Below are 25,044 nucleotides of genomic sequence, written 5' to 3'. Positions count from 1 at the left end.
ATCCTTCACTTGCCTGGAGGTAGCAGCTCGGGTGAGTGGCTTGTTGGTGTTGCTTTTCTTTTGAGATGTTCGAACTGGTTTTCTTCAGCTGGCCATCCCACTTCTGACAACATATGTCACATGGGTTCTGAGACAAAATGATGATGCAGCCAAGAATTGCAACTTCGGTGCAAGGATGGTGGTTTATTTACAGTCCAGATTTTCCCAAAAGAGAGCAAGTGCAAAAATAAAAATAAAAAAAAGTTGGAATTTCAAAATGTTACAAAGTAATGTAGGCCTATGAATTTAACCGAAAAAGAAGACAACTAGACTAAAGTAGAAAGAAAGTTTCCAGTCTGAAGAGCAAAACACTGCACAGCTCAGGACTACAAACCAGACTGCAATAAAAATGGCCAGACAGTGAACTACCTCCTTCAGAGGGCTTAAATAGTCACTAGCCCCTCCCCCTACAATTAACACAAACAGCTGTAGACAGACAAAAACCCATTTATCCTCCATTTACATAACAATGGCAAGATTTACAAATAGCAAAAGTCTTACATTTCTCTCATACAAAACAACTGTTTACATTACAAAACCCCAGCTTCACCACAATTCTTAATTTACACTTAATTATCTTAATTGGATGAAATCATTTGTTAGGGTTTTGCTGGGATTCGAACCTGGTTCGTTGGTGTGATGAGCCAGCAAACCCCCACTAGGCCACCAGGGGAATGACTCAAATGCAGAGGCGTGAGGCGGAAGTAGAAAAAGTAACAAAAGGTTTATTTATACTATGTACACTATATACAGGGCAAAACAAAAGACAAAAAAAAAACAAAGAGTATAATCCAAAAGAAAAGCAAAGTGCAAAAATTCAAAAGCTAAGAAGATCAAAAAACACAGTACAAAGGAAACTGGAGATAAACATAACAGCACAAAGACTCCGTGACAAGAGGACTGAACTCAGGGGTATAAATAGACAAACTAATTAAGGACACAGGTGAAGATAATTAGGCAATTAACACAAACACAAAACACAGGAACAGTGGCGGCCTCTAGAGGCCAAAATAAACACGACATGAAAAGGAAATAACAGCGGCCTCTAGAGGCCAAAACAGTCCAAGTCCTAACAGGACCCCCCCCCTCTAGGAGCGTCTCCTGACGTTCCCAGTGCGATCCGGATGGGCCGAATGGAAGTCCCGACATAGTTCTTTATCAAGGACATCCCGAGCAGGAACCCAGCAGCGCTCCTCAGGACCATAGCCCTCCCAGTCCACCAGATATTGCAACCCGCCGCGGACCCGGCGGGAGTCAAGCAGGCGATTCACAGTGAACACAGTCTGCCCCTGGAAGATGCGGGGGGGTGGGGGGTTCCTAGGGGCAGGGGCATACGTAGACGTCAGTACGGGCCGTAACAGGGAAACATGGAAAGTGGGGTTGATCCTCAGAGTCCGGGGCAACTGGAGCCGGTAGGAGACAGGGTTCACCCTGCGCACCACCTTGAAGGGGCCAATGTAGCGAGGAGCAAGCTTGCGGTTCTCCACCCGCAGTGGAAGGTCCTTAGTGGACAGCCAAACACGCTGCCCAGGGCGGAAAGCGTGTGCAGGTCTTCTATGGCGGTTGGCCTGAGTCTGGTTGGTTCTGGAGGTTTGTATGAGGGTCTTCCTGACCTTGCTCCAGGTCTTGCGACACCGTCTCACATATTGGTTGACCGAGGGCACCCCCGCGTCCTCCTCCTGGTCCGGGAACAGAGGTGGCTGGAACCCGAATTGGCACTGGAATGGCGACAGCTTGGTGGCCGATGACTGCAGGGTGTTGTGGGCGTACTCCGCCCATGGCAGCCAGGTGCTCCACGATGTCGGGTTATCCATAGCCAGGCCTCGCAGGGTGGTTTCCAGGTCCTGGTTGAGCCTCTCCGTCTGACCATTGGACTGTGGGTGAAACCCAGAGGAGAGGCTGGCAGTGGCTCCGATGACCTTGCAGAACCCGTGCCACACTCGGGAGGAGAACTGGGGCCCTCGGTCTGAGACGATGTCCTGTGGAAGACCAAAGACTCGGAAGACATGATTAAACAAAAGTTTCGCAGTTTCAAGAGCAGAGGGGAGTTTGCACAGTGGTATGAAGCGGCAGGCCTTGGAGAATCTGTCAACTAAGACCAAAATGACCGTGTTACCTTGTGACTCAGGGAGACCCGTGATAAAGTCGACTGCCACGTGGGACCAGGGACGCCGGGGAATGGTCAGAGGATGCAGGAGACCCTGGGGACGCTGTCGTGGGTTCTTGGTTCTGGTGCAAACCTCACAGGACAGGACAAATGACCTTACTTCCTTCTCCATGTTAGGCCACCAGAAGCGTCTTTTCAGGAAGTCCAGGGTCCTCCGAGCTCCCGGGTGGGCGGTGAGAGGGGAAGAGTGACCCCACTGGAGAACCTTGGCCCGGGCTTGATGTGGGACGTACAAGAGGCCTGGTGGCCCCGTCCCAGGACCGGGGTCCTGGCGTTGGGCTCGTCGGACAGCCTCCTCAATACCCCAGCGGACAGGGGCCACAATCCGGGACACAGGGATAATAGGCCCGACTTCATTCTCCCTGTTAGTGGCAGAGAACAGTCTGGACAGTGCGTCAGGTTTGGTGTTCTTGGAGCCGGGGCGGTATGAGAGGGTGAAGTCAAACCGACTGAAAAACAGGGCCCACCTAGCCTGTCGAGGGTTCAGTCTCTTGGCTTGCTGGAGGTACTCCAGGTTCTTGTGGTCAGTCCAAACCAGGAATGGATGTTGTGCTCCCTCCAGCCAGTGCCTCCACTCCTCAAGGGCCAGTTTGACCGCTAGCAGTTCTCGATCCCCCACATCGTACCGGGACTCAGCAGGACTCAGGCGGTGGGAGAAGTAAGCGCAGGGGTGCAGCTTTCCTTCCGAACGTTGAGAGAGCACCGCGCCGACACCACTGTCCGAGGCGTCCACCTCCACGATGAATGGTTGGGAGGTGTCCGGGAGAACCAGAATGGGTGCCGTGCAGAAGCGGTCCTTGAGGTCTTTGAACGCCTTTTCTGCCTGAGGAGACCAGCCATAAGATCCACCTGTCCCTTTGGTGAGGTCTGACATGGGTGCTGCCACAGAACTGAAGTTCCTGATGAACTTGCGGTAGAAGTTAGCGAATCCTAAGAACCGCTGAACCTCCTTAACGGACTTGGGAGTAGGCCAATCCCGGACGGCCAGGGTCTTGGCAGGGTCCATTTGGAGTTGGCCTGTCCGTACAATAAATCCCAGAAAGGAGACCTCGGGAACATGAAATTCGCATTTCTGGGCCTTGGCGAACAGATTGTTCTGTAGCAGCCTCTGGAGAACCTGGCGGACATGGTGGCGGTGCTCCTGCACGGTCTTGGAAAAGATAAGGATGTCGTCGAGGTAGACAAAAACGTATAGGTTAATCATGTCCCTTAAGACGTCGTTGATTAGGGCCTGAAAAACAGCTGGTGCGTTGGTGAGTCCGAAGGGCATCACCTGGTATTCGTAGTGCCCAGACGGGGTGTTAAAGGCAGTCTTCCACTCGTCTCCCTGTCGGATACGGATGAGGTGGTATGCGTTCCGTAGGTCCAACTTGGTGAAGACGGTGGCGCCTTGGAGCAGGTCGAAAGCTGTGGACATCAGCGGAAGGGGATATCGGTTGCGCACAGTGATCTTATTCAGGCCCCTGTAATCAATACATGGTCGGAGCCCCCCATCCTTCTTGCCGACAAAGAAGAAGCCGGCTCCAGCAGGTGAAGTGGAGGGTCGAATAAACCCAGAGACCAGGGCATCTTTGAGGTATTCCTCCATGGCCTTGCGTTCTGGCTGAGAGAGTGAAAACAGTCTGCCACGAGGAGGGGTAGTCCCAGGGAGCAAGTCGATGGCACAGTCGTAGGCCCGGTGCGGAGGAAGAACGGCGGCCCTGCTCTTGCTGAATACCTCCTTGAGATCCCAGTACTCTGTGGGAACTTGAGATAACTCGGTGAGATCAGGGGGCTCGGCAGGAGACACAGGAGAGCTAGAGAGCAGACAAGAGGCATGGCATGCAGGGCCCCATTCCACAACCTGGCTTGTTACCCAGTCTATGCGAGGGTTGTGGCGAGTAAGCCAAGGAAGGCCTAGAATAACTGGGAACTCAGGTGAAGGAATCAGGTGCAGGGATATTTCTTCCTTGTGACCTTGAGACTGGAGGAAAACTGGAGAAGTAACTTGGGTGACTCTTCCATCACCTAACGCTTGGCCATCGAGGGCAGACACAGACAGTGGGACTTCAAGAGGTGCAGTCGGAATATTGATGCTTTGGGCGAAGTGAATATCCATAAAGTTCCCAGCCGCCCCTGAGTCTATCAAAGCTTGACAAGAGTGGACAGACTCACCCCAGGAGATGGAGACCGGGATGTAGATTCCTTGGCCAGGGAGTCCGGGAGAGAGGGTAGGCCCCGTCACAACCCTCCCTCGGCTGGACGGGGCGGTCCTTTTCCCAAGAGTTCGGGACATGATGCTCGGAAGTGACCAGGCTTGCCACAGTAGATGCAGCACTTGTCCCTCCTTCTGCGCTCCCTCTCAGATGCGGAGAGGCGAGTACGACCCACTTGCATGGGTTCTGGACCGTCACTGAAGGAGGTAGACGGTCTCCAGGTAGAGGTAGGGAGGCTGGGGGGGCTCAAGGCTTGGTGGCGTTCTCTCATCCTGTTGTCCAGACGAATAGCATGTGAGATGAGGGTTTCGAGGTCACTTGGGCATCCAATAGAGGCCAGACCGTCCTTGATGGGGTCAGACAGACCATGGTGGAAGGCTGACACCAGGGCAGTCTCGTTCCATCCACTTACTGCTGCGAGTGTTCGGAACGAGATGGCGTAATCTGCGACGCTTCCTCCTTGCCGGATGGACATGAGCTTTCGGGCTGCGTCGGTACTGATGTCTGCCTGATCGAAGACCCGAAGCATCTCTTCAGAAAACAGCTGGAAATCAAAGCACTCAGGTCCCTGTCTTTGCCAGATAGCAGTAGCCCAGGCTCGCGCCTTACCAGCTAATAAGGTGATCACAAAGGCAATCTTGCGGCGATCCGTAGTGTAGGTGGTAGGCTGAAGCTCAAAGGTGAGTTGACACTGGGTAAGGAACTCTCGGCACTCACTGTACTTGCCGTCATACCTCTGTGGTGCAGGAAGGCTGGGTTCGCGAGGTGAAGAAGGCAGCATTGCAGGAGGCACTGGAGCAGGAGTGGGAGCTGGATCAGGAGCAGGAACTGGATCAGGAGCAGGAGATGCAGGCAGAGATGTCAGCTGTGCCAGGGTTTTCCCAATTTGCTGAAGCAGTTCCTCGTGGCGAGCGAGGGCCTCACGTTGGCTGGTGAGCGTACGTCCATGAGCGTCCATGGTCGCTCCGAAGCGTGTCAAAGCTGCCATAATTCCCTGAAGGTTGGCCGGGTAGACAGTTGAAGCAGCCTCTGCTGAGTCGGTCATGACGGAGTCTTTCTGTTAGGGTTTTGCTGGGATTCGAACCTGGTTCGTTGGTGTGATGAGCCAGCAAACCCCCACTAGGCCACCAGGGGAATGACTCAAATGCAGAGGCGTGAGGCGGAAGTAGAAAAAGTAACAAAAGGTTTATTTATACTATGTACACTATATACAGGGCAAAACAAAAGACAAAAAAAAAAACAAAGAGTATAATCCAAAAGAAAAGCAAAGTGCAAAAATTCAAAAGCTAAGAAGATCAAAAAACACAGTACAAAGGAAACTGGAGATAAACATAACAGCACAAAGACTCCGTGACAAGAGGACTGAACTCAGGGGTATAAATAGACAAACTAATTAAGGACACAGGTGAAGATAATTAGGCAATTAACACAAACACAAAACACAGGAACAGTGGCGGCCTCTAGAGGCCAAAATAAACACGACATGAAAAGGAAATAACAGCGGCCTCTAGAGGCCAAAACAGTCCAAGTCCTAACATCATTAGCTTGTAACGAGACTGGCACTACAAAGACAGCCGGCTTCCACAGTTCGGGTCCTTTGGTCACCTGGAAGTGCTGCAGGAGAGAACAGAAGCAAACAAACGCGGCTCCCACTCACCACGCTAAGTTATTAAAGATTGTACTGAAACCCATGTGTGTGTGATCATTTAACTATGAGGTACTTTTGTTATGAAACTATTGCTACAAACAACTTGTGTGTGCACCCACAGAGTTAGTTAGCTGGTAATTAGCAGTAGCTCAACATAAATGATATGTATGGTATCAGGTGTTTGTGTGTAGTGTGGTGCCGTTAAGCCAAATTTGGTGTGTCCATAATCTTCCCCTGATGCTTGCAACTTGGTGTAGATGTTCATTTAGACTAATATAAAATTGCAATACCCCTCATTTGGAAATCACGTGTAAACAAAAGGCATCTCCATAAATTAAAGCATCATATACTAGTTTTGGCTATAAGGCTATTTGCCCTGATTAAAAATAGCTAAGCAAACTGCTGTGAGATGGCACAGATAACGTTATGTAGATCTACATGTTGTGTATTTATAGGTGGCATTGTTAGGTTTATTGTAAGTTTATTGTTTAGACTCTGACATTCTGCTGACACATTCCAAGTTGAGCACTGCATGCGTTCATGATTGACAGCTCTCGCTTTGATGACAGCTCTCGCTTTGCGCACTCGCACTCCCACTTCCGAGTCTGTGGCGTTATGATTCCAACCGCGATTTCATTCTCCTCTCATATGAAGTGTTGCGCAACCACAACCAGCTCCTCAGATTATACACTGTCTATTTCTCGCTTTAAATTGAACAATCTTTTTAACGGATTTATGGTCGTTGTATGTCAGAACCTTTTGGCATTTATCACAACAAGCAAAGGGCAGCTGATTTCCCTCTGCATCGTACACGAATGAGAACGACTTCCAAATGTCTGATTTCAGGACTCTTGACTTAACGGTAAATGTACCTCTTTTTAAAGCAGCACTTACTTCTGAAGCACTGTGAGCTTCACTAGAGGAGCTCTGCTCTTCTGCCATGATCGGATATCTCAAGCAGAAGAGCGGAAAGGAATCGGAAACGTACGCGAGATTAGACCACATCCGCAAATTTAGGCATCTTAAAATGTTTTCATTAATGCCAAATAAAATATCCAGCACAAATTATATATGATAGACATAAATTAATAATTTATAAATTTTATTTTAAACATGTTTTTAGTTAGCGGGACTGCAGCTTATCACCTCTCCCGCCCGCTCCCGCATTGTGCACTCCCCCTCCCACCCGCGCCCGCAATGAGCTTTCAAAATTTGTCCCGCGCCACACTGCTTTGCGTCAGGTCCCATGGGACTCCCGCGGGAGTGCAGGGCTCTATCCTGCGTCACTCGGTATAATCTATCCTTAATAATGGAAAAATAGGGGAAGGACGGGGTGGCGTTTGGCTGGAGAATTTGACCATCGATTACTCTCACTTGGTCAAACACATGCCACAGAGTCTCATCTCATGACTGCTCTAACGGGAAATTCGCGAGGGATTCCCTGAGAGAGGGAGGAGGAGCCTGTGGCTCCTCACTCTGAAGCGGTGATGACGTAGATGGCTCTGTGACAGCTGCTCCCGCCAATGCCACACCGGGACCTCCCCCTGCTGAACGATGGCAGGCCCCATTCTTCACTAAATGAGTCATTAATTCCCGAAATCCCGGCCAATCAGTCCCCAAAATTATCGAATGGGTAAGGCGAGGATTAACCACCGCCTTTACGCTAAATTTCTCCCCTCGAAATAGAATGTGGACCGACACTAAAGGGTAGTTGTGAACATCCCCATGCACACACAAAACCTTCACCAATTGTGCTCTCCCCAATGCCTCGTCTTGCACCAGGCTTTGGTGGATTGAGGTCTGATTACAGCCGGAGTCCACCAAAGCCTGATACGTATCCCCTTGGATACTCACTGGTATGCGATATGCTCCGGCCCGATCGAGGGTGGTCCCTGGCGCATTGGGGATCCAGACCACCGCGCCCACCTCCATCGCTGAGCACTGATGCTGGAGGTGCCCCGACTCCCCACAGCGCCAGCAAACCGGCCCGGGCTCTCTCTCTGCACCGGTGTTCCAGAGCTCACTCACCTGAGGGGGTTAGAGAGACACGGAAGTGGGAAATGGTAGGGCACTGCGGGTGCTGCGGGCCGGCTGGGGTGGAGTCGGCGAGGAAGGCCTCGGGGTCGTCGTGCAGGCCCATCTTTGTTAGGGTGAGGTGGGGCGGGCCCGCGGCGGTGGAGGTGGTGGACCCCACCGACGCGAGTAGGTGCCGGAACACTTGGCGATCTTCCTGCTGCGTCAGCACCAGGGCCTCAAACCTTTGCTCCTGCTCCTTCCGGAGGGCGACCAGCGCCTGGTGCTGGCTCCGTTGGGCCGTGGTAAAGGCATGGATCAGGTCCTTGAAGGGGGAGGACTCCATGGGGCTGTTCTCTTCTGTGCTCGGTCCCGGGTTTCAGCACCACTGTAGAAATCAGAATGGGTGGGTGGAGCACAGAAGCACGGCAGGCCAGAACTCAGTTCAAAAACTCTGTTTATTTGCAGCTTTTCAGCTGTTACTACTCTCCCATCCACACACGCATGCACACACACACACACACACACACACACACAAGTCTTCTGGTTGGGGAGAGAGCGCCCTTCCTCTGCTCTCTCTCTCTCCTTTTATAGGGTGTGGTCACTGGGGAAGACACACAAACACAGGTTAACTAACATCAGGTGCAGTGATTCTGCCACTTACCTTCCTTGACTCTGCCCTCCGTTCACAGACCGACGCTTGACCATGCCCCCGCTGCCACAAGGTGACTGTATTCTTGTTTATTATACACCAAGAATGTTTTTATATATGGTTATAAAACTAAGATGGTATTTTTAAGCTTTGTTTTATAGCCTACTTTTGGGGTTATAAATACTTTAGAAAGCATGAAAAAATATTGTAATATCATATAGCCTAAAGTTAACCAGAGTAACCACAGTAACGTAACTGTAGGCTGGACCAGACTACAGTATTTGGAAAGGAGGTTTGAAATGTTGTGTAGACTTAAGCAAAGCACATATGACAGATTACTGGGCTACTTTCAGCATTACAGTTAATAGTTACTACCTTATGAACATCGACAGATTCATGTTTACAGTGGCTCGATTATTTTTGGGGAAATAATGTGTGAGGGACATAGATGGGGGGGCATTGAGACTACTTATGTATCGGGCCCAGAATTTTGTGCTACACCCCTGGTGAGACCTCACTCATTGTGCTGGAGTCCCATAAGGCCTCTCCACACCAGCTCAAACTAAAATGTGCAGTCTCTGGTCTCTAGCCTTTTTGTTGATAATCTCACTATATATATACTAGTGCATCTCAAAAAATTAGAATATTGTGAAAAAGTTCAATATTTTCCATCAGTTATTTAAGAAAGTGAAAGTTATATATTATAGACTCATTACACATAAACTAAAATGTTTCAAGCATTTTTCTATTTTAATTTTAATCAGTATGGCATACAGTACAAAAACATAAAAAAAAGCCATCTCAAAATATTAGAATATTTCATCTCGAGTTTGAGTAAAACAGTATGAACACAGTGTATCTCTCGGTCTAGTTCAGTACACACAACCACAATCATGGGGAAGACTGGTGACTTGACTGTTGTCCAGAAGATGATCACTGATGCCCTCCACAAGGAGGGTAAGCCACAAAAGGTCATTGCTAAAAAGGGTGGCTGGAAAAGGTGCACAAGCAACAGGGATGGCCGCAGTCTTGAGAGGATTGTCAAGAAAAGTTGATTCAAGAACTTGGGAGAGCTTCACAAGGAGTGGACTGAGGCTGGTGTCAGTGTATCAAGACCCATCACGAACAGACATCTTCAAGAAAGGGGATACAACTTTCGCATTCCTAATATCAAGCTACTCCTGAGCCAGAGACAATGTCAAGTGTCTTATCTGGGCTAAGGAGAGAAAGAAATGGACTGTTGCTCAGTGGTCCAAAGTCCTCTTTTCAGATGAAAGTACATTTTGCATTTAATTTGGAAATCATGGTTCTAGAGTCTGGAGGAAGAGTGGAGAGGCACAGAATCCAAGGTGTTTGAAGCCCAGTGTGAAGTTTCCACAGTCTGTGATGATTTGGGGTGCCATGTCATCTGCTGGTGTTGGTCCACTGTATTTTATCAAGTCCAAAGTCAACACTGCCATCTACCAGGAGATTTTAGAGCACTTCATGCTTCCATCTGCTGATGAGCTTTTTGGAGATGCTGATTTCCTTTTCCAGCAGGACTTAGCACCTACCCACAGTGCCAAAACTACTACCAAATGGTTTGTTGACCATGATATTTCTGTGTTTGATTGGCCAGCCAACTTGCCTGACCTGAACCCCATAGAGAATCTATGGGGTATTGTCAAGAGGAAGATGAGAAACACCCGACCCAAAAATAGAGATATGCTGAAAGCCACTATCAAAGCAACCTGGGCTTCAATAACACCTCAGCAGTGCCACAGACTGATCACCTCCATGCCACACTGCATTGATACAGTAATTCATGGTAAAGGAGCCCCAATCAAGTACTGAGTGTATAAATGAATATACTTTACAGAAGTTGGACATTTCTGTATTGTAAATCCTTTTTTTGATTGATCTTGGGGAATATTCTAATAATTTGAGATACTGGATTTCTGATTTTCATGAGCTATAAGCCATAATCATCAAAATTAAAACAAAAAATGCTTTAAATATTTCACTTTACATGTAATGAATATAGAATATATGAAAGTTTACCTTTTTGAATTAAATTATGAAAAAAAGGAACTTTTTCATGGTATTCTAATTTTTTGAGATGCACTAGTGTGTGTGTGTATATATATATATATATATATATATATATATATATATATATATATATATATATATATAGGCCTGAAGCCAGGTCTGACATCTGATCACTTCCAGGGTTCCCTGTCATTCTGAACTGGTACTAATCTGATAGAAACTTGGGTGTAGAATGGTATCAGATGTGAAGCTCACAGGACAAAGGAGTCGAGTCAGTTTATTTGTATAGCACTTTTAACAAGAGACGTTGCAAAGCAGCTTTACAGAAAAATAAAAACTTGAAACACATGAACTAATTTTATCCTTAATAAATTTATTTATCCCTCGTGATAATACATTTCCAGTAATGTCAATTACAACTGCAGTAAAAGTCCAAAACAACAATGTATACAAATCAGGTAACTCAGGTTTACAGATTAAAACCATTTTACATCAACATGCATGGTATGTTTTTTCATTTTAATTGGACACTCTTATTGCTTATATATATCTAAATACACAGCAAATGGATTATTAATGTGTTATAGCATGCAAATTCTGTCTCTGTACCGGCTATCAGATTATTATAAACATGCATTGCCACTGCAACCACAAACTTAATTGATTGAAGATTTTTAACTCCTGCCTTGCTGAAACTGTCAGATTGTCACACTACAAATCAGCCCCTGCACATCCCATGAACTTGTCATCTGACTCACAGATCACCCTTACCTGTGTCTTCTTGTGTCTAGTTTAGCAAATCAATTAGCACATTAGTTGTGTCTTATTTATTTCACTTTGAGTTATAATGTATTTGGTTGACTTGCTTTAATAGAGTGTGACTCATGCTAATGTCAGTTCTTTGTCTATATTTTGTGTTCATGCAGATAGTTTTGTTCTGGTTGTTTGTTTTTCACTTTATTTAAAATAAAATTATTATGACAGAAACAAGACCAGACCATGGAGGCAGCAGATTTTTATCAGTGCATACAGGCCCAGAATAAGCAACTCTGGGAGAACCAGAAGGAGCTCGACCTGATCAAGGTCCATCTGGATTAACTCATGGCTTAGCTCCCCCAAATAATTTTTTGGGGGTGGGGGCTATAACTGGTGTGTTGGCCGAGTCCAAGCAGTGGAACACTGAGGCTGATCCAGCACTTCCAACTATCTCCAAGAAGTGAAAATGTGTGCATAATCGAGCACTGCACAGTGCACGTTCAAAATCTTGGTAACCGTCAACACAAGAACATTCAGAACTGGTTGGAAGACGACTTCCAACAATAGTGGATTGTTTTTTGACTTTTCAAGATGAAAACAGATGGTAAGTCATTGACTATGGGTGTTTATACCTAGCGAATTATGTTGATGCACAAAAACCGCTCGGTGTAGCCTGGTTATGTTGACTTTAGTGTGCCAGGCTAGCTTAAAAGTTTGAGTGGTTTAAAGAATATCCACAGTGGTGGGCTATTTGCCCTGACTAAATTTATTTAACAGGTCAACAACAATTTGTGTTCATGTAGACACCAATAGTTGCCCTGACATAATTTAATCACGTTTTAATGCTACATGTAGCCGACGCAGAACCAGCCAGCTGACCATACCATAGCCAGCCTTTAGCATATTAGTCACATATAGGTATAAAAGTTTTTGTTTTGCTATATTAATGCAATATTAGTGTCAACATAAATTTGTGTTGTCCAGATACTACAAATGAGCTGCTGCAATCAACTGAGCCTGGATGCATTGGAGAAAATGCATCCAGGCTGTTAACTGCAGCAGCTCATGGTATTTATGTATATGTGTGTGTGTGTGTGTGCGCCCGCATGTGTGTGTGTGAGAGAGAGAGAGAGAGAGAGAGAGAGAGAGACTTGGAAGACATTTATATGATCACAGTCTTGTGAGATGGGATGTCATCTGGGATTTTGAATGCTGTAATATAATAATGTAGCTTAGAATTAGTCTTTGTGGTCCTAAAGGAGAGATATGTGAGTGAGAAATTAGATGATTATTAAACTGATGATAAATTTTACTTGTGATTTAATAGTAAATTGACACATGCTTCAGTTTCCTAAGACCTGGGTGTTGATGATAATAATAATGAGACAGAAAGTAAAGTGAACTACACAAATTTAAAAAGAGCAGTGCAAAAATCAGTAATAAAGATGTCATAACCTTTGAATGTGCGTGGGCGATAATATTTCTTGTGAAGTTAGATGTAATATCCCCAAGCTATCTGTGCCAATCTCCCTTAAATAATACAAGCCCCAGGAAAATTTGACTTAGCCCCTGGTCTTTTCAATTGAGGTTTTTCACCTGACGTCACAGGGTCACGTGACACCGTTTTGAAGGTCAAGCTAGCTAATGTCAACAACATCATAGCTGGTATGTTACTGTAGCAATGTTTACGTTCAGTCATTTGGATGACTGTTAAAACCTTTCAGTCTCAAGTTTTTCCTTTACTGTATTTACTAGTTTACTGTAATTATGATCCGGCAGCTATTTACACTGGATCCAGTGTAAATAGCTGCCGGAGCGCGCTCCGGCTTGCTCCCCCTCAAATTAAGCAGCGCGCTCCGGCTTGCTCCCGGAGTGCTCCGGCCGAGGTTCTGGAGCGCGCTCCAGCTTGCTCCCCCTCAAATTAAGCAGCGCGCTCCGGCTTGCTCCCGGAGTGCGCTGCTTAATTTGAGGGGGAGCAAGCCGGAGCGCACTCCGGCAGCTACTTACACTGGATCCGGTGTAAATAGCTGCCAGATCATAATTACAGTAAACTAGTAAATACAGTAAAGGAAAAACTTGAGACTGAAAGGTTTTAACAGTCATCCAAATGACTGAACGTAAACATTGCTACAGTAACATACCAGCTATGATGTTGTTGACATTAGCTAGTGCTAACAGCTAGCTGCTAGTGCACTGCTACAACACAGACACCGACCCTAATAATACAGTTCTTGGTCATTGCCTGGTAACAGCAAATTTATAACGGGCCATGTCTCAACAGACTAAGAAGTTATTTCAATGACATTTAATAACATTTTGTTTATCCTGAGGACCGAAAGTAAATGAAAATGTGAACAAACCTTAGCTGTAATAAGATGGCGACCACCGGCTCCAGGGACGACCCACTGATGTAGGCATGTTACCCAGCCTGACACAAAATATTTGTAGGTATCCAAACTCTTATACGCTTTCAGATCAATACCTGTGTATGGCGATGGGTTTTTAACGACATAGGTATACAGATCATGTGGGCCGAAGTCAGGTAAAGACGAGGGCTTCGTGTACTTCCGTATGTCAGTGAACAATCCTGGTGGAAGCAGGTAAACGTCGTTCTCTAAGCCTGCTAACCTCAATTTTTGCAAATACCTCTCCCTCTGCTCACCCTGTAAATGCCCTACGTCGCTGGATAGTGAAGGTGTTTTCTGCATCTCGCTCCTTTTTCTTTTATGTTTTTCGTTTGTCGCCTTCCTTGCATTCAAACTGATTCGAGCCGTGACGTCCAAAATGGCAGCCTCACATGACTTGGTCACGTGGGTGAAAAACCTCAATAGCTAGAAATGCCCCTGGCCTTCACCTCATTATTGTGACAGAAATATTCAGTCAAGCTTACATTCAATAAAGCTTTTGCTGGATGTTCAGTATTTGTCAGTTCATTATTAAGGTTCCATGCACTGAAGGTCATGGGCCCATCAGAAACTCTAATTGTAATTGTGAGGACTTCTTCTTCTTCTTTAAAATGAATAGTGCAGACTAAATTTTAAGTTGTAGAGACATGAAAATTGTTCAGTAGATAGTACTCCCTCTCACTACTCAGGAAAGTGAGTGTTTAAGTTTTACAAATAAAGTTCTTTATTTCCACTGATTCCTTGGGTTCTCCCAAACAAAAAAGCCGCAAGAACCATTTTTCTCCACCCACCTAGATTTTTTTTTTGCTATTTGCATTATTTACTTTTGCAAACTAGTCCTAGGATTTTTTTTTTTTTTACCTATCTTCACAACTTTGGTTTCAGCATGGGGGTAAACTGGCTCCAGCTTCCCCTGCAACCCTGTCTGATAAGTGGTATAGATAATCAATAGATGAATGGTAGCGTGTTACTGTAAAATCAATAATTATAAAAAAATCATGTTGCCATTTGTAAACACTATGGCTGCCACTTGTCAATCAATACTAATGAGGCGGAACCATATTTACTCAGTTGTAACAGTTGAAACTCATGAGTGCATCTGTAGATTTGCATGAATCTTAAAACGCATATACAAGGGTCAATCCTGAGGTCATATGCAAATGTCCATATTCTCATTTTCTATCTCCTTGAAGTCAACCATGTTTTCATCTTCTTCGGCGAGCTTGGCCACCTGATCAGGGTCAACATAGGTGTAGAAATAGGCCATGATGGAGAAGATGATGCTGACTGCAACCAGCAGTGCAGCAAAGAGCAGAAACTCTGACCACTGTAAAATGATATTAGTTAGTCTTTCAGTACTACAAAGTCTTATACATAAATATGTGATGGCCTGGGAAAAACATTTCATGTGGTGAAATTTTGACTACAGTATAGTTTTAATTATGCTTCTTACAGGGTTTCCCATACATAGACCATTGTGTGGCGCAGTGCCACACAATGGATTCCTATCGCCACACAATCAGACTCGCGATTTAAAAAAAAAAAAAATTCCGTTGCGTACCATTCCGTTCATTCATAGTGCTCTTTCTTCTCCTTCACACGCGCACACCCACACACAGAAAGAGAGAGAGAGAGAGAGAGAGAGAGAGAGAGACGGAGAGGCGTGTACACAGGTCTGCCGTTGCGCATATACCCGGACTGCAAGTAGGCCTGTTAGGCTAATTAAAAATAACGCAGCCTTCCTGAGTCGCCTTCCGACTCCTTATTTTAAAAGGTAGCCTACGTTGTGTTCGTGATGAGCTTTATCATAGCCTTCTTGGCTTACATGAAACGGACATCCCTGAGTCAGGCTATAAACCAATTTTGATGCATACAGTACCAGCTTGATGCGAGGAACCGGCCTTATTGCATTATCCCGTTTATCCCACTTCAGCATTCATGCAAGTTATTAATAATGGCTTGACATTCACAATAAATAAGGATTTCCCACTAGCCTAAATAAAATGTTATGCTTGCGGGGATGCCTAGTTGATGCTATCTATTTTATTACTATTTTGTTGTTACATTATACTATTTATTTCATTTTAGTATTGGTTGAGGTAAGTGTTGAGTTCAATATTTAAAATAAAAACCTCCAGCTGTTTTTTGCAATTTATTCCTTGAATGTCAACTAAAGAATGATTGAAAAGGCAAAAAACTAAGGTAAAAACTAACTTCAATTTTGGTGAGTAATTTTCATAAATTTAAAAGACAGGTTTTCCACCAACATCAAGCCCAGCAAACTAATGGCCTGCCCTGTAATGTAAAGTTGGGTCGAGGAATGAAACCAGGCAGGGTTCTGGTAAAAACTGTTTTAGCTGTCTTCCCTTAAAGAAGTTAAAAGAATTTAGATTGAACTGAATAATCTCAAATGCTTCTTGTAGCTTTAAAATAGTCCCAGCAGGTGACTCTGAAAAAAAATACTGTGTTTGAACACTGTCCGCTGTAAACACTTTGCATACACCCCAATGACCGACTCCACCGACCGCCACGACACCACCGCCCACGATTCCCTCATCAGCACAGTGGAGCATCACAAATTGCTACCTGGTCTGTGGGAAACGCTGTTCTTTTTTTGCATGTATGTCAACCACAAAAGTCTATTAACCCCAAAAGTCAAAAGGTAATAATGAAATAAAAAGTTGTTTTTTTATTATTATTATTATTATTATTATTATTATCATCCTGACCTACAGGCAGAAGCTGAAATCTGCTAAGCCTGTAGTTAAGACGGTGAGGAGATGGTCTGATGAGGCTAAAGTGGAACTACAAGCCTGCTTTGACTGCACTGATTTGAGTGTTTTTGAGGCTGCAGCTTCAGACCTGCATGAACTGACTGATACTGTGACATCTTACATCAGTTTTTGTGAGGATATGTGTGTGCCCACCAAGACCTTCCGCACATACAATAACAACAAACCCTGGTTCACCGCAAAACTCAGACAGCTTCGCCAGGCCAAGGAGGAGGACTACAGAAGTGGGGACAGAGTCCTGTACAAACAGGCCAGAAACACACTGACGAAAGAGGTGAAATCAGCTAAGGGAGCTACGCTGAAAGGATCAAAAACAGCCTTTCAGCCAACGATCCGGCATCATTGTGGACAGGCCTAAAGAATATCACTAACTACAGGAGACCATCCCCCTACACTGCAATGAACCATCAACTGGCTGACGAGTTGAATGTGTTCTACTCCAGATTCGACAAATTCATACCTCTCCCCCCCTCAGACATTAAAGACCCATTTACACCCCCTGCTATTCTGGCTCCTCTCGCCTCTGACCCCACACCAGCACTCAAGATCTGTGAAGGGGATGTTTGTCAGCTTTTTCACAGACAGAAGATCAGGAAGGCACCTGGCCCAGATGGTGTGTCACCCTCCTGTCTGAAGGTCTGTGCTGATCAGCTGAATCCCATCTTCACCCAGATCTTCAATAGATCCCTGGAGCTGTGTGAAGTCCCCTCATGCTTCAAATGCTCCACAATAATCCCGGTTCCCAAGAAAACCACCATCACAGGACTGAATGACTACAGGCCTGTAGCTCTCACATCTGTAGTCATGAAGTCCTTCGAGAGACTGGTGTTGTCACACCTGAAGGACATCACAGACCCCCTGCTGGACCCCCTGCAGTTTGCCTACCGGGCAAACAGGTCAGTGGATGATGCAATCAATATGGGACTGCACTACATCCTGCAACACCTTGACTCTGCAGGGACGTACGCCAGGATTCTGTCCGTGGACTTCAGTTCGGCATTCAACACCATTGTTCCAGGCATCCTCCACACCAAGCTCACCCAGCTCACTGTGCCCTCCTCCACCTGTCAGTGGATTACAAACTTCCTGACTGACAGGAAGCAGCAGGTGAGGATGGGGAGCATCATATCAAGCACTTGGACTATCAGCACTGGCGCCCCCCAAGGGTGTGTGCTCTCCCCACTGCTCTTCTCCCTTTATACCAACAACTGCACCTCAAGAGACCTGTCTATTAAACTCCTGAAATTTGCAGACGATACAACGGCCATCGGCCTCATCCGGGACGGTGACGAGTCTGCATACAGATGGGAGGTTGAACGGCTGGTCTGGTGGTGTGGTCAGAACAATCTGGAGCTGAACATGCTCAAAACTGTGGAGATGACAGTGGACTTCAGGAGGAGCCCCCCCACTCTGCTGCCCATCACCATCACCAACAACACTGTGACTGCTGTTGAAAGCTTCAGGTTTCTGGGTTCCACAATCTCTCAGGACTTGAAGTGGGAGACAAACACAGTCACTATCATCAAAAAGGCTCAGCAGAGGTTGTACTTTCTGTGCCAGCTCAGGAAGCTTAACCTGCCTAAGGAGCTGCTGACACAATTCTACTCTGCCATCATTCAGTCTGTTCTTTGCTCTTCCATCACTGTTTGGTTTGGATTGTCACCAAACAGGAGAAGAACAGACTGCAACAGACAATAAGGTCTGCAGAGGAAATTATTGGTGTCAACCTGCCCTCCATCCAAGACTTATACTTGTCCAGAGTCAGGAAACGGGCAGGTAACATCTCTGCGGACCCATCACACCCTGGTCACAATCTGTTTAATCTTCTCCCCTCAGGGAGGCGATATACATCACTGTATGCAAAAACAACCAGACACAAGAACAGTTTCTTTCCTCAGGCTATATCTGTGATGAACAGCTAAAATCCAGATTCATATATCAGTAATATCACTTGCAAAATATCTGCACACTCATACTGTCATTCTGTGCTCACTGTTACTTATATTATATTTATACTTATTTAAATTTACTATTTCATCTTTGCACTATGCACCATATTGTACCAAAAGGGAAATCCTTTCTGTGATGAACAGCTAAAATCCAGATTCATATATCAGTAATATCACTTGTAAAATATCTGAACACTTATACCGTCATTCTGTGCACACTGTATACTTTATATTTATTTAACTATTCCATACTTGACTTACCTGGATTACTTTGCACTATGCACCTATTTTTGTTGTTGTTGTTTGCTTGTTTGTTTGTTTTGTTTATACGCTTTATGTTTTGTACTATGAGAGCTAAGTGAACTGGAGTCAAATTCCTCGTGTGTGTCCACATACCTGGCAATAAAAGTGTTTCTGATTCTGATTATTATTATTATTTAGTGAAAAAAAAGTCCATGTTTTTTGTTTAAATATATTTATGGTTCTTTAAAGTTGAGATATTAAAGTAGGTTATAGGCAGAAAACCTACTTACCAAGCCGTTCATTCACCCTGTCATACCAAGCCGTTTCCTTTCTGCCTGTCTCTAGTTTCTTTGACCCTTGTTCTCGTTTATACCGTGTCTTTCTCTAAACTTGCCTACATTGCTCTGTTTGCCGATTGACCGACCCTTGCCTACCTTTTTAACCATGATTCTTGTATAGCGTTTTGGCTTTGTTTCCTGTTTGCTTTCCCCGTTCTCCCCTGCACATACATCTGTAAGTGCTTGCACCCTGACAGGATACTTCGCCTCAATGGATGCAGCAGAGGAGGTGAAGCAGACAGCTGAATGCTCAGGGACGCTTCTTGGGAGAACATCAGCAGGGACCTCAACACCAGGATGGCACAGCTTGCAGCCGTGATGTCACAGGCCCTCCTAAAGTACCCTGAAGCTTCACCAAGTCCCACGCTACTTTTCCCATATCCTGAGAAATATGCCTGTGATGCTCTCAGCTGTGATTTTTGCTTCAGTTCTCCATGTACTTCTCTACAATTCCTAACATCTCTGATGAACGTAAGATTACTAAGTTTCTTTTGTTCTTGACCGGTAAGGTGCTAAAGTGGGCTAGCGCTGTGTGGAAAAGTGGAGATGAGCACACTACTTCATATGACTGTTTCCTCGAATTGTTTAAACAAGTGTTTGATCATGAACCAGAGGGAATCGAAGTCGGTGAGAGCTTGCTCACCATCATGCAAGGTTCAAGGGGAGTCGCTGCATATGCCCTGGATTTCAGAACTCTCACAGCCGCCAGAACTGGCTCTAAAGGCTGTTTTTCGTCAAGGTCTTTGCCCTGAGGTACTGAGTGAACTGGCGTGTAGAGACGAACACCTAACCTTAGACTCCCTCGTCGTTCTAGCTATCAGGCTGGATCACTTAGGCCGAATCCCATTTCACCCCTTGGACCAACCCCTTGGCCCTTCCCCTCCATTTTGCGCGTTCACATGAAGGGGTAGGGGTATCCCAATCCCAGTTAACGCGGAGGGGTAAGGGAAGGGGTAGGGCTTCTGTACCCCTCCAAACGGAGATTTTCCTGGAGCTGACTCCGAACGAAGGGGTTTGAGTGATTTCCCACAATGCCATGCGGATTTCAGCGAGATTTCATGCGGATTTCAGAAAGATGGCGGTTCCCGCGGCGAAAGATTGTCATAAATGTATTTTCTCCATTATTTACGTGTTTTAAGTTGTTATCCAGAGGAAACACGCCGCTTGATTCGCTTTCAAGCTGAGAATGAGCAGCGATTTCTGAAATCCAAGCTGCTGCTAAAAAGCTTTGGGAGTGAGTATTGTTTTCGGTTGCTTGACTGCGTACGTTTTGTTCTGTTATTCTCGCTTTTATTGTTTACATGAGTGTTCTGACACCTCATTCTGTCGGATGTGGTGCACGAAGCGCCAAAGATATCCCATTCAGTGGTGTTAGTTAACAAATCACACCCTGCCAGCAGAGATTTCTGTTCTGGCTCTGACTGTAGCGGCTGGTCGCAGCCAATGACGCATTTGGTCGCGTTTTGCTAACGTAAATGCTGACGGAGGTACGCGATGACGTATGCGATCGTTGAAGGGCTATCCCAATACGTAGGGGTTGAATTTCAAGCCCTATCCCTTGTAGCTCAGTTTCAAGGGGAAGGGCCAAGGGGAAGGCGGAGGGGAAGGGGGAGGGGTAGGGGTAGAAATTAGAATTGGGATTGGGCCTTACTCTCCAGCCGACCTTCCCTCAAGGAAGAGACCAAGCCCGCGCCGTTCATTGACATTCCCACACCCATGGAGGTTTCTCAAACCCATCTGAAATGCTCCAAACAAGAGAAGAGGAAACGAGAGGGTCTGTGTTTTTATTGTGGAAGTTCCAGTCATCAGATCACACAGTGTCCAGTCCACCCGTCTCGCACCATCTCTGCTGAGACCACTTCCGACTCAGTGAGTCCAGTGAGCTATTTTAAGGCCCAATCATTCAAAGTTCCTGTATTGCTGAAACTGCCCTCCTTGACCCACGTGCTTTCTGCATTTGTTGATTCAGGGGTGGAGGGGAATTTCATCGACACCTCAATTGTCTAGAAGTTCAGTCTGCCCACAAGCCCTCTGCAGTGTCCACTCAGCATCAGGACCATCGATGGTGGGCCAATAAGGGATGGCCTCATCACCTCTTGGACCGCTCCCGTGCACGTTCAGGTGGGAGCCCTTCATTCTGAACTCATTTCACTCTTGGTTACCTCCAGCATTCATCACGACATCATCTTGGGCTATCCATGGCTACAGCTTCATGTCCCCCTGATCTCCTGGCAGAATAAGGAGATTCTTCAGTGGTCACCTACATGCTTCCAGAATTGCCTTCAGCGTCCTCAGCTAAATCTCTTCTCCACGTCTGTAGAGAGTCCCCAGCCTGACTTCTTAGTCAGTGACCGGTTCCGGGTCACTGCTCTTGCGGTCGACCAGTCGGAGCACTGAGCGGTTTTCCTATTTTTATTTTTTCCATTGTGTTTTGTTTGTGTTTTTGGTTTGTTTGTTTTATTACACTTTTGGAATGTATTTTTCTGGAATTATTTACACGCTGGCAGTTCTACACATGTTGGTTTATTTGATTGCTGCTTCACCCTCGGAGACAATAAGGATTACATACTCGCGGGAGCTGCTGCTGCGTCTCAACCTCAGTCCGGTTCTGTTCTCCCCTGACACTCTTCCTGAGGAGATTCAGAAACGAACATCCGAGGCGGATCAGTCCAACTCCAAACAGAGACTTCACAAGGTGACCAGACGGGGAAAAAAGAAAGGAGGTATCAGAGCGCGACTTCGGCGAACAGGTAAACAGCCGACACTGCCGGCAGTCATCCTCACCAATGTCCGCTCACTAAGGAATAAAACGGACGAACTTCAGGCTAATGTGAACCATCTGCATGAGTACAGGAATGCTTCTATTCTGGCGTTTACTGAAACTTGGCTCAACCATGGTGATGACAACAAAGCGCTGTACATCGATGGATTTGGCACCCCCATCAGGCTCGACCATGACAGTGACGTCACCGGTAAACAACATGGTGGTGGTGTGTGTTTCTATATCAACCCCCGGTGGTGCTCCACTGTCCATGTCAGAGAGAAGCTGAGTACTCCAGACATTGAGCTCCTGGCTCTGCCTCTTCGTCCCTTTTACCTTCCCAGAGAGTTCCCTCAACTCTTCTTCATCCTGGTTTACATACACCCCAAAGCTAACTCCACTTCAGCAACTGACCTCATCAAAAGCTCCCTGGACAAATTTGAACATTTATCCCCTAATTCCCCAAATTCATTCTTGGAAATTTTAATCACTGCAATCCTGGAAAATCTTTGAAAGGCTTTGAACAATACATCCATTGCTCCACTCATCTGGGAAAGACACTTGATAGATGCTATGGTTCTGTCCCAGACGTCTACAGAGCTGTCACTCTTCCTCCCATCGGCTCTGCTGATCACCTCACCATCCTGCTCGCTCCTACCTACATCCCAGTCATCAGGAAAATTAAGGTTACCAGGACTATCAAGCAGTGGACTAACGAGAGTATAGCAATCCTCCAGGGTTGCTTCGAGTCTACTAACTGGACCAACCTCCTTTCCTCTTCTGATGACATAAACGAACAGGTGGATGTCGTCTCATCATACATCAACTTCTGTGAGGAAAACATTATACCCTCCAAGACTGTTACTATCTTCCCTAACAATAAACCCTGGGTTACCAAGGAGCTAAAAACCATCATCAATAAGAAGAAACGGATCTTCTTCTCTGGGTCAGAGATGGAGAAAAAGGAGGTTAATAAAGAGGTCAAGAGGGCTATTAAGATTGCCAAGCTGAACTACAAGAACAAAGTGGAAGAAAAATTTTCTCATGGAAACCTCCGCTCAGCTTGGCAGGGCCTGAAGAGAATGGCAGCTGTTAACCTTCCTATCAGTAACAACTCTGTTAACATCCCTGGTAGTACACCAGCATATCTCCCCAATGACCTTAATTCCTTCTTCTCCAGATTTGAGATCAACAACTCCACCCAGTTAGAGGACATCAGATCCAACCTCATACCTGATGACCTTTGCATCTCTTTCCCCACCACTGACGTAGTGAGGGCCCTTAAGAGGTCTAAGGTTAACAGTGCACCTGGAGCCGATAACGTCAGTGGCCGGGTCCTTAGATACTGTGTGGACCAGTTAGGGAGTGTTTTCCAGAAACTGTTTCAGACCTCCATCAACACAGGAACTGTCCCCAAATGTTGGAAACACTCAACAATTGTCTCCATTCCCAAGAGAAGCCCCCCCCATGGCCCTGAACGATCTGCGCCCAGTGGCCCTCACCTCCCAGGTGATGAAGGCTATGGAGAGGCTTGTCAGGCAATACATTCTCACTCTGACCAATTTACAACTTGATCCGCTCAAATTTGCATATCAAAGCCATAAAGGCGTCGACGATGCCAAAGCCTTCATCATCGACACTATCCACAGACACCTGGAGCTTCCCAATACCTCCGCCAGACTCCTGTTTGCAGACTTCTCCTCGGCCTTTAATACCCTGCAACCGCATATTCTGGCAGACAGACTACACCGGAACTTCAACATGAGCAGCCAGCTCATCCTCTGGATCCTGGACTTTCTAACCAACCGAACCCAGCGTGTCTGGATTAACAATAACCTGTCTGATCTCCTCACCACCTCCACTGGCTCCCCACAAGGCTGTGTGCTTTCTCTGCTGCTCTTCATTCTGTACACTGATGAGTGCAGATCAACGTACCCCAACTGTCACCTGGTTAAGTTTGCTGATGACACAGTTCTCCTGTCCCTCCTGTCCGGCCCTTCCCTCCATCATGGACCCGCTCTTCAGCAGTTCGTAGAGTGGTGTGACTCTTCCTGCCTGGAGTTGAATATTAGCAAAACTAAGAAGATGGTGGTGACCTTCAGCAGCCAAAGGGAACTGGCGGCAGCTGTCACCACTATGGTCCACGGTTTTCCGGTCGAGACAGTTGAGGAATATAAATACCTGGGAACCATTCTGGACTGCCAACTAAGGTTCTCTTCCAACACAGAAGGGATCCTGAGGAAGTGCCACCAGAGGATGTACCTACTAAGGAAACTGAACTCTTTTTCTGTCAGTCAGAACATCTTGTTGACATTCTATTATACATTCATTGAAAGTGTTTTAGCTTTTTCTATATGCTGTTGGTATTACTCCATTACTGTACAGGATAGGAAGCGCCTGCATAATATTGTTAAGGTGTGTTTTAATATTATTGGACTTCCTGCTCGCCACCTGAATACTGTGTACGAGCAGCAGGCTAGCGGCCTGGCTCGTCGAATTCTTAAGGACTCGACTCATGCTTTGTTCCCGGCATTTGAGCAGCTGCCATCTGGTCGCAGGCTTCGCTGTCCGGCCTGTAAGACCCAGAGGAGGAGAGCAACCTTTGTTCCAAGTGTTATTCTCCTCCTGAACTCTAAGAAGTCTAAGACAGTTACAATAATTTAAGTTTTCTGTACAATACTCTAGTGCAATATCACATGTCCTGATGTGCAATATTACAATATCACCTTGTCACTTTAACTACAATGTCACTCTAATCATATTGTCATTTTAATTTTTATCCACACTTCATTTTATTTATTTGCCATATTTTATCTGCTGCTTTTTTTTTTTTACTTTGTTACTGGCAGCAGGCCTGCCATTGTACATTGTACATAATATGCTGTTTTTTTTTTGCCCACCCATTTTTTAAATTTTATTCTTTTTGTGATTTTATTTTCTTGCTCTTATTTTAATGTACCGCTCTTCGCCCTTCTAATTGCCCTTCGGGGATAAATAAAGTTTTGTCTGATCTGGTCTGATTAGAGCATGTTCCGGAGTGTTACTTGGACTTAAA

At 45.9% G+C, this 25,044-nt stretch overlaps 1 protein-coding gene across 3 annotated transcripts in view; it reads right to left on the bottom strand.

Annotated features, from left to right (window-relative positions):
* Positions 1–13,840: 13,840 nt before the first annotated feature.
* LOC132891772 (solute carrier family 15 member 2-like) overlaps positions 13,841–25,044 on the bottom strand; it is a 49,124-nt gene continuing 37,920 nt past the window's right edge. For all 3 annotated transcript variants that reach the window (XM_060929699.1, XM_060929701.1, XM_060929702.1), the window contains one exon: positions 13,841–15,233. In XM_060929699.1, the coding sequence (XP_060785682.1) occupies positions 15,057–15,233 (177 nt within the window). In that variant the 3' untranslated portion in view covers positions 13,841–15,056. The remainder of the gene's footprint in view (positions 15,234–25,044) is intronic.

Source organism: Neoarius graeffei, chromosome 9, assembly GCF_027579695.1.
Source record: "Neoarius graeffei isolate fNeoGra1 chromosome 9, fNeoGra1.pri, whole genome shotgun sequence".
In the NCBI taxonomy this organism is placed as follows: Eukaryota; Metazoa; Chordata; class Actinopteri; order Siluriformes; family Ariidae; genus Neoarius; species Neoarius graeffei.
This window is presented reverse-complemented; position numbering and strand designations above follow the sequence as displayed.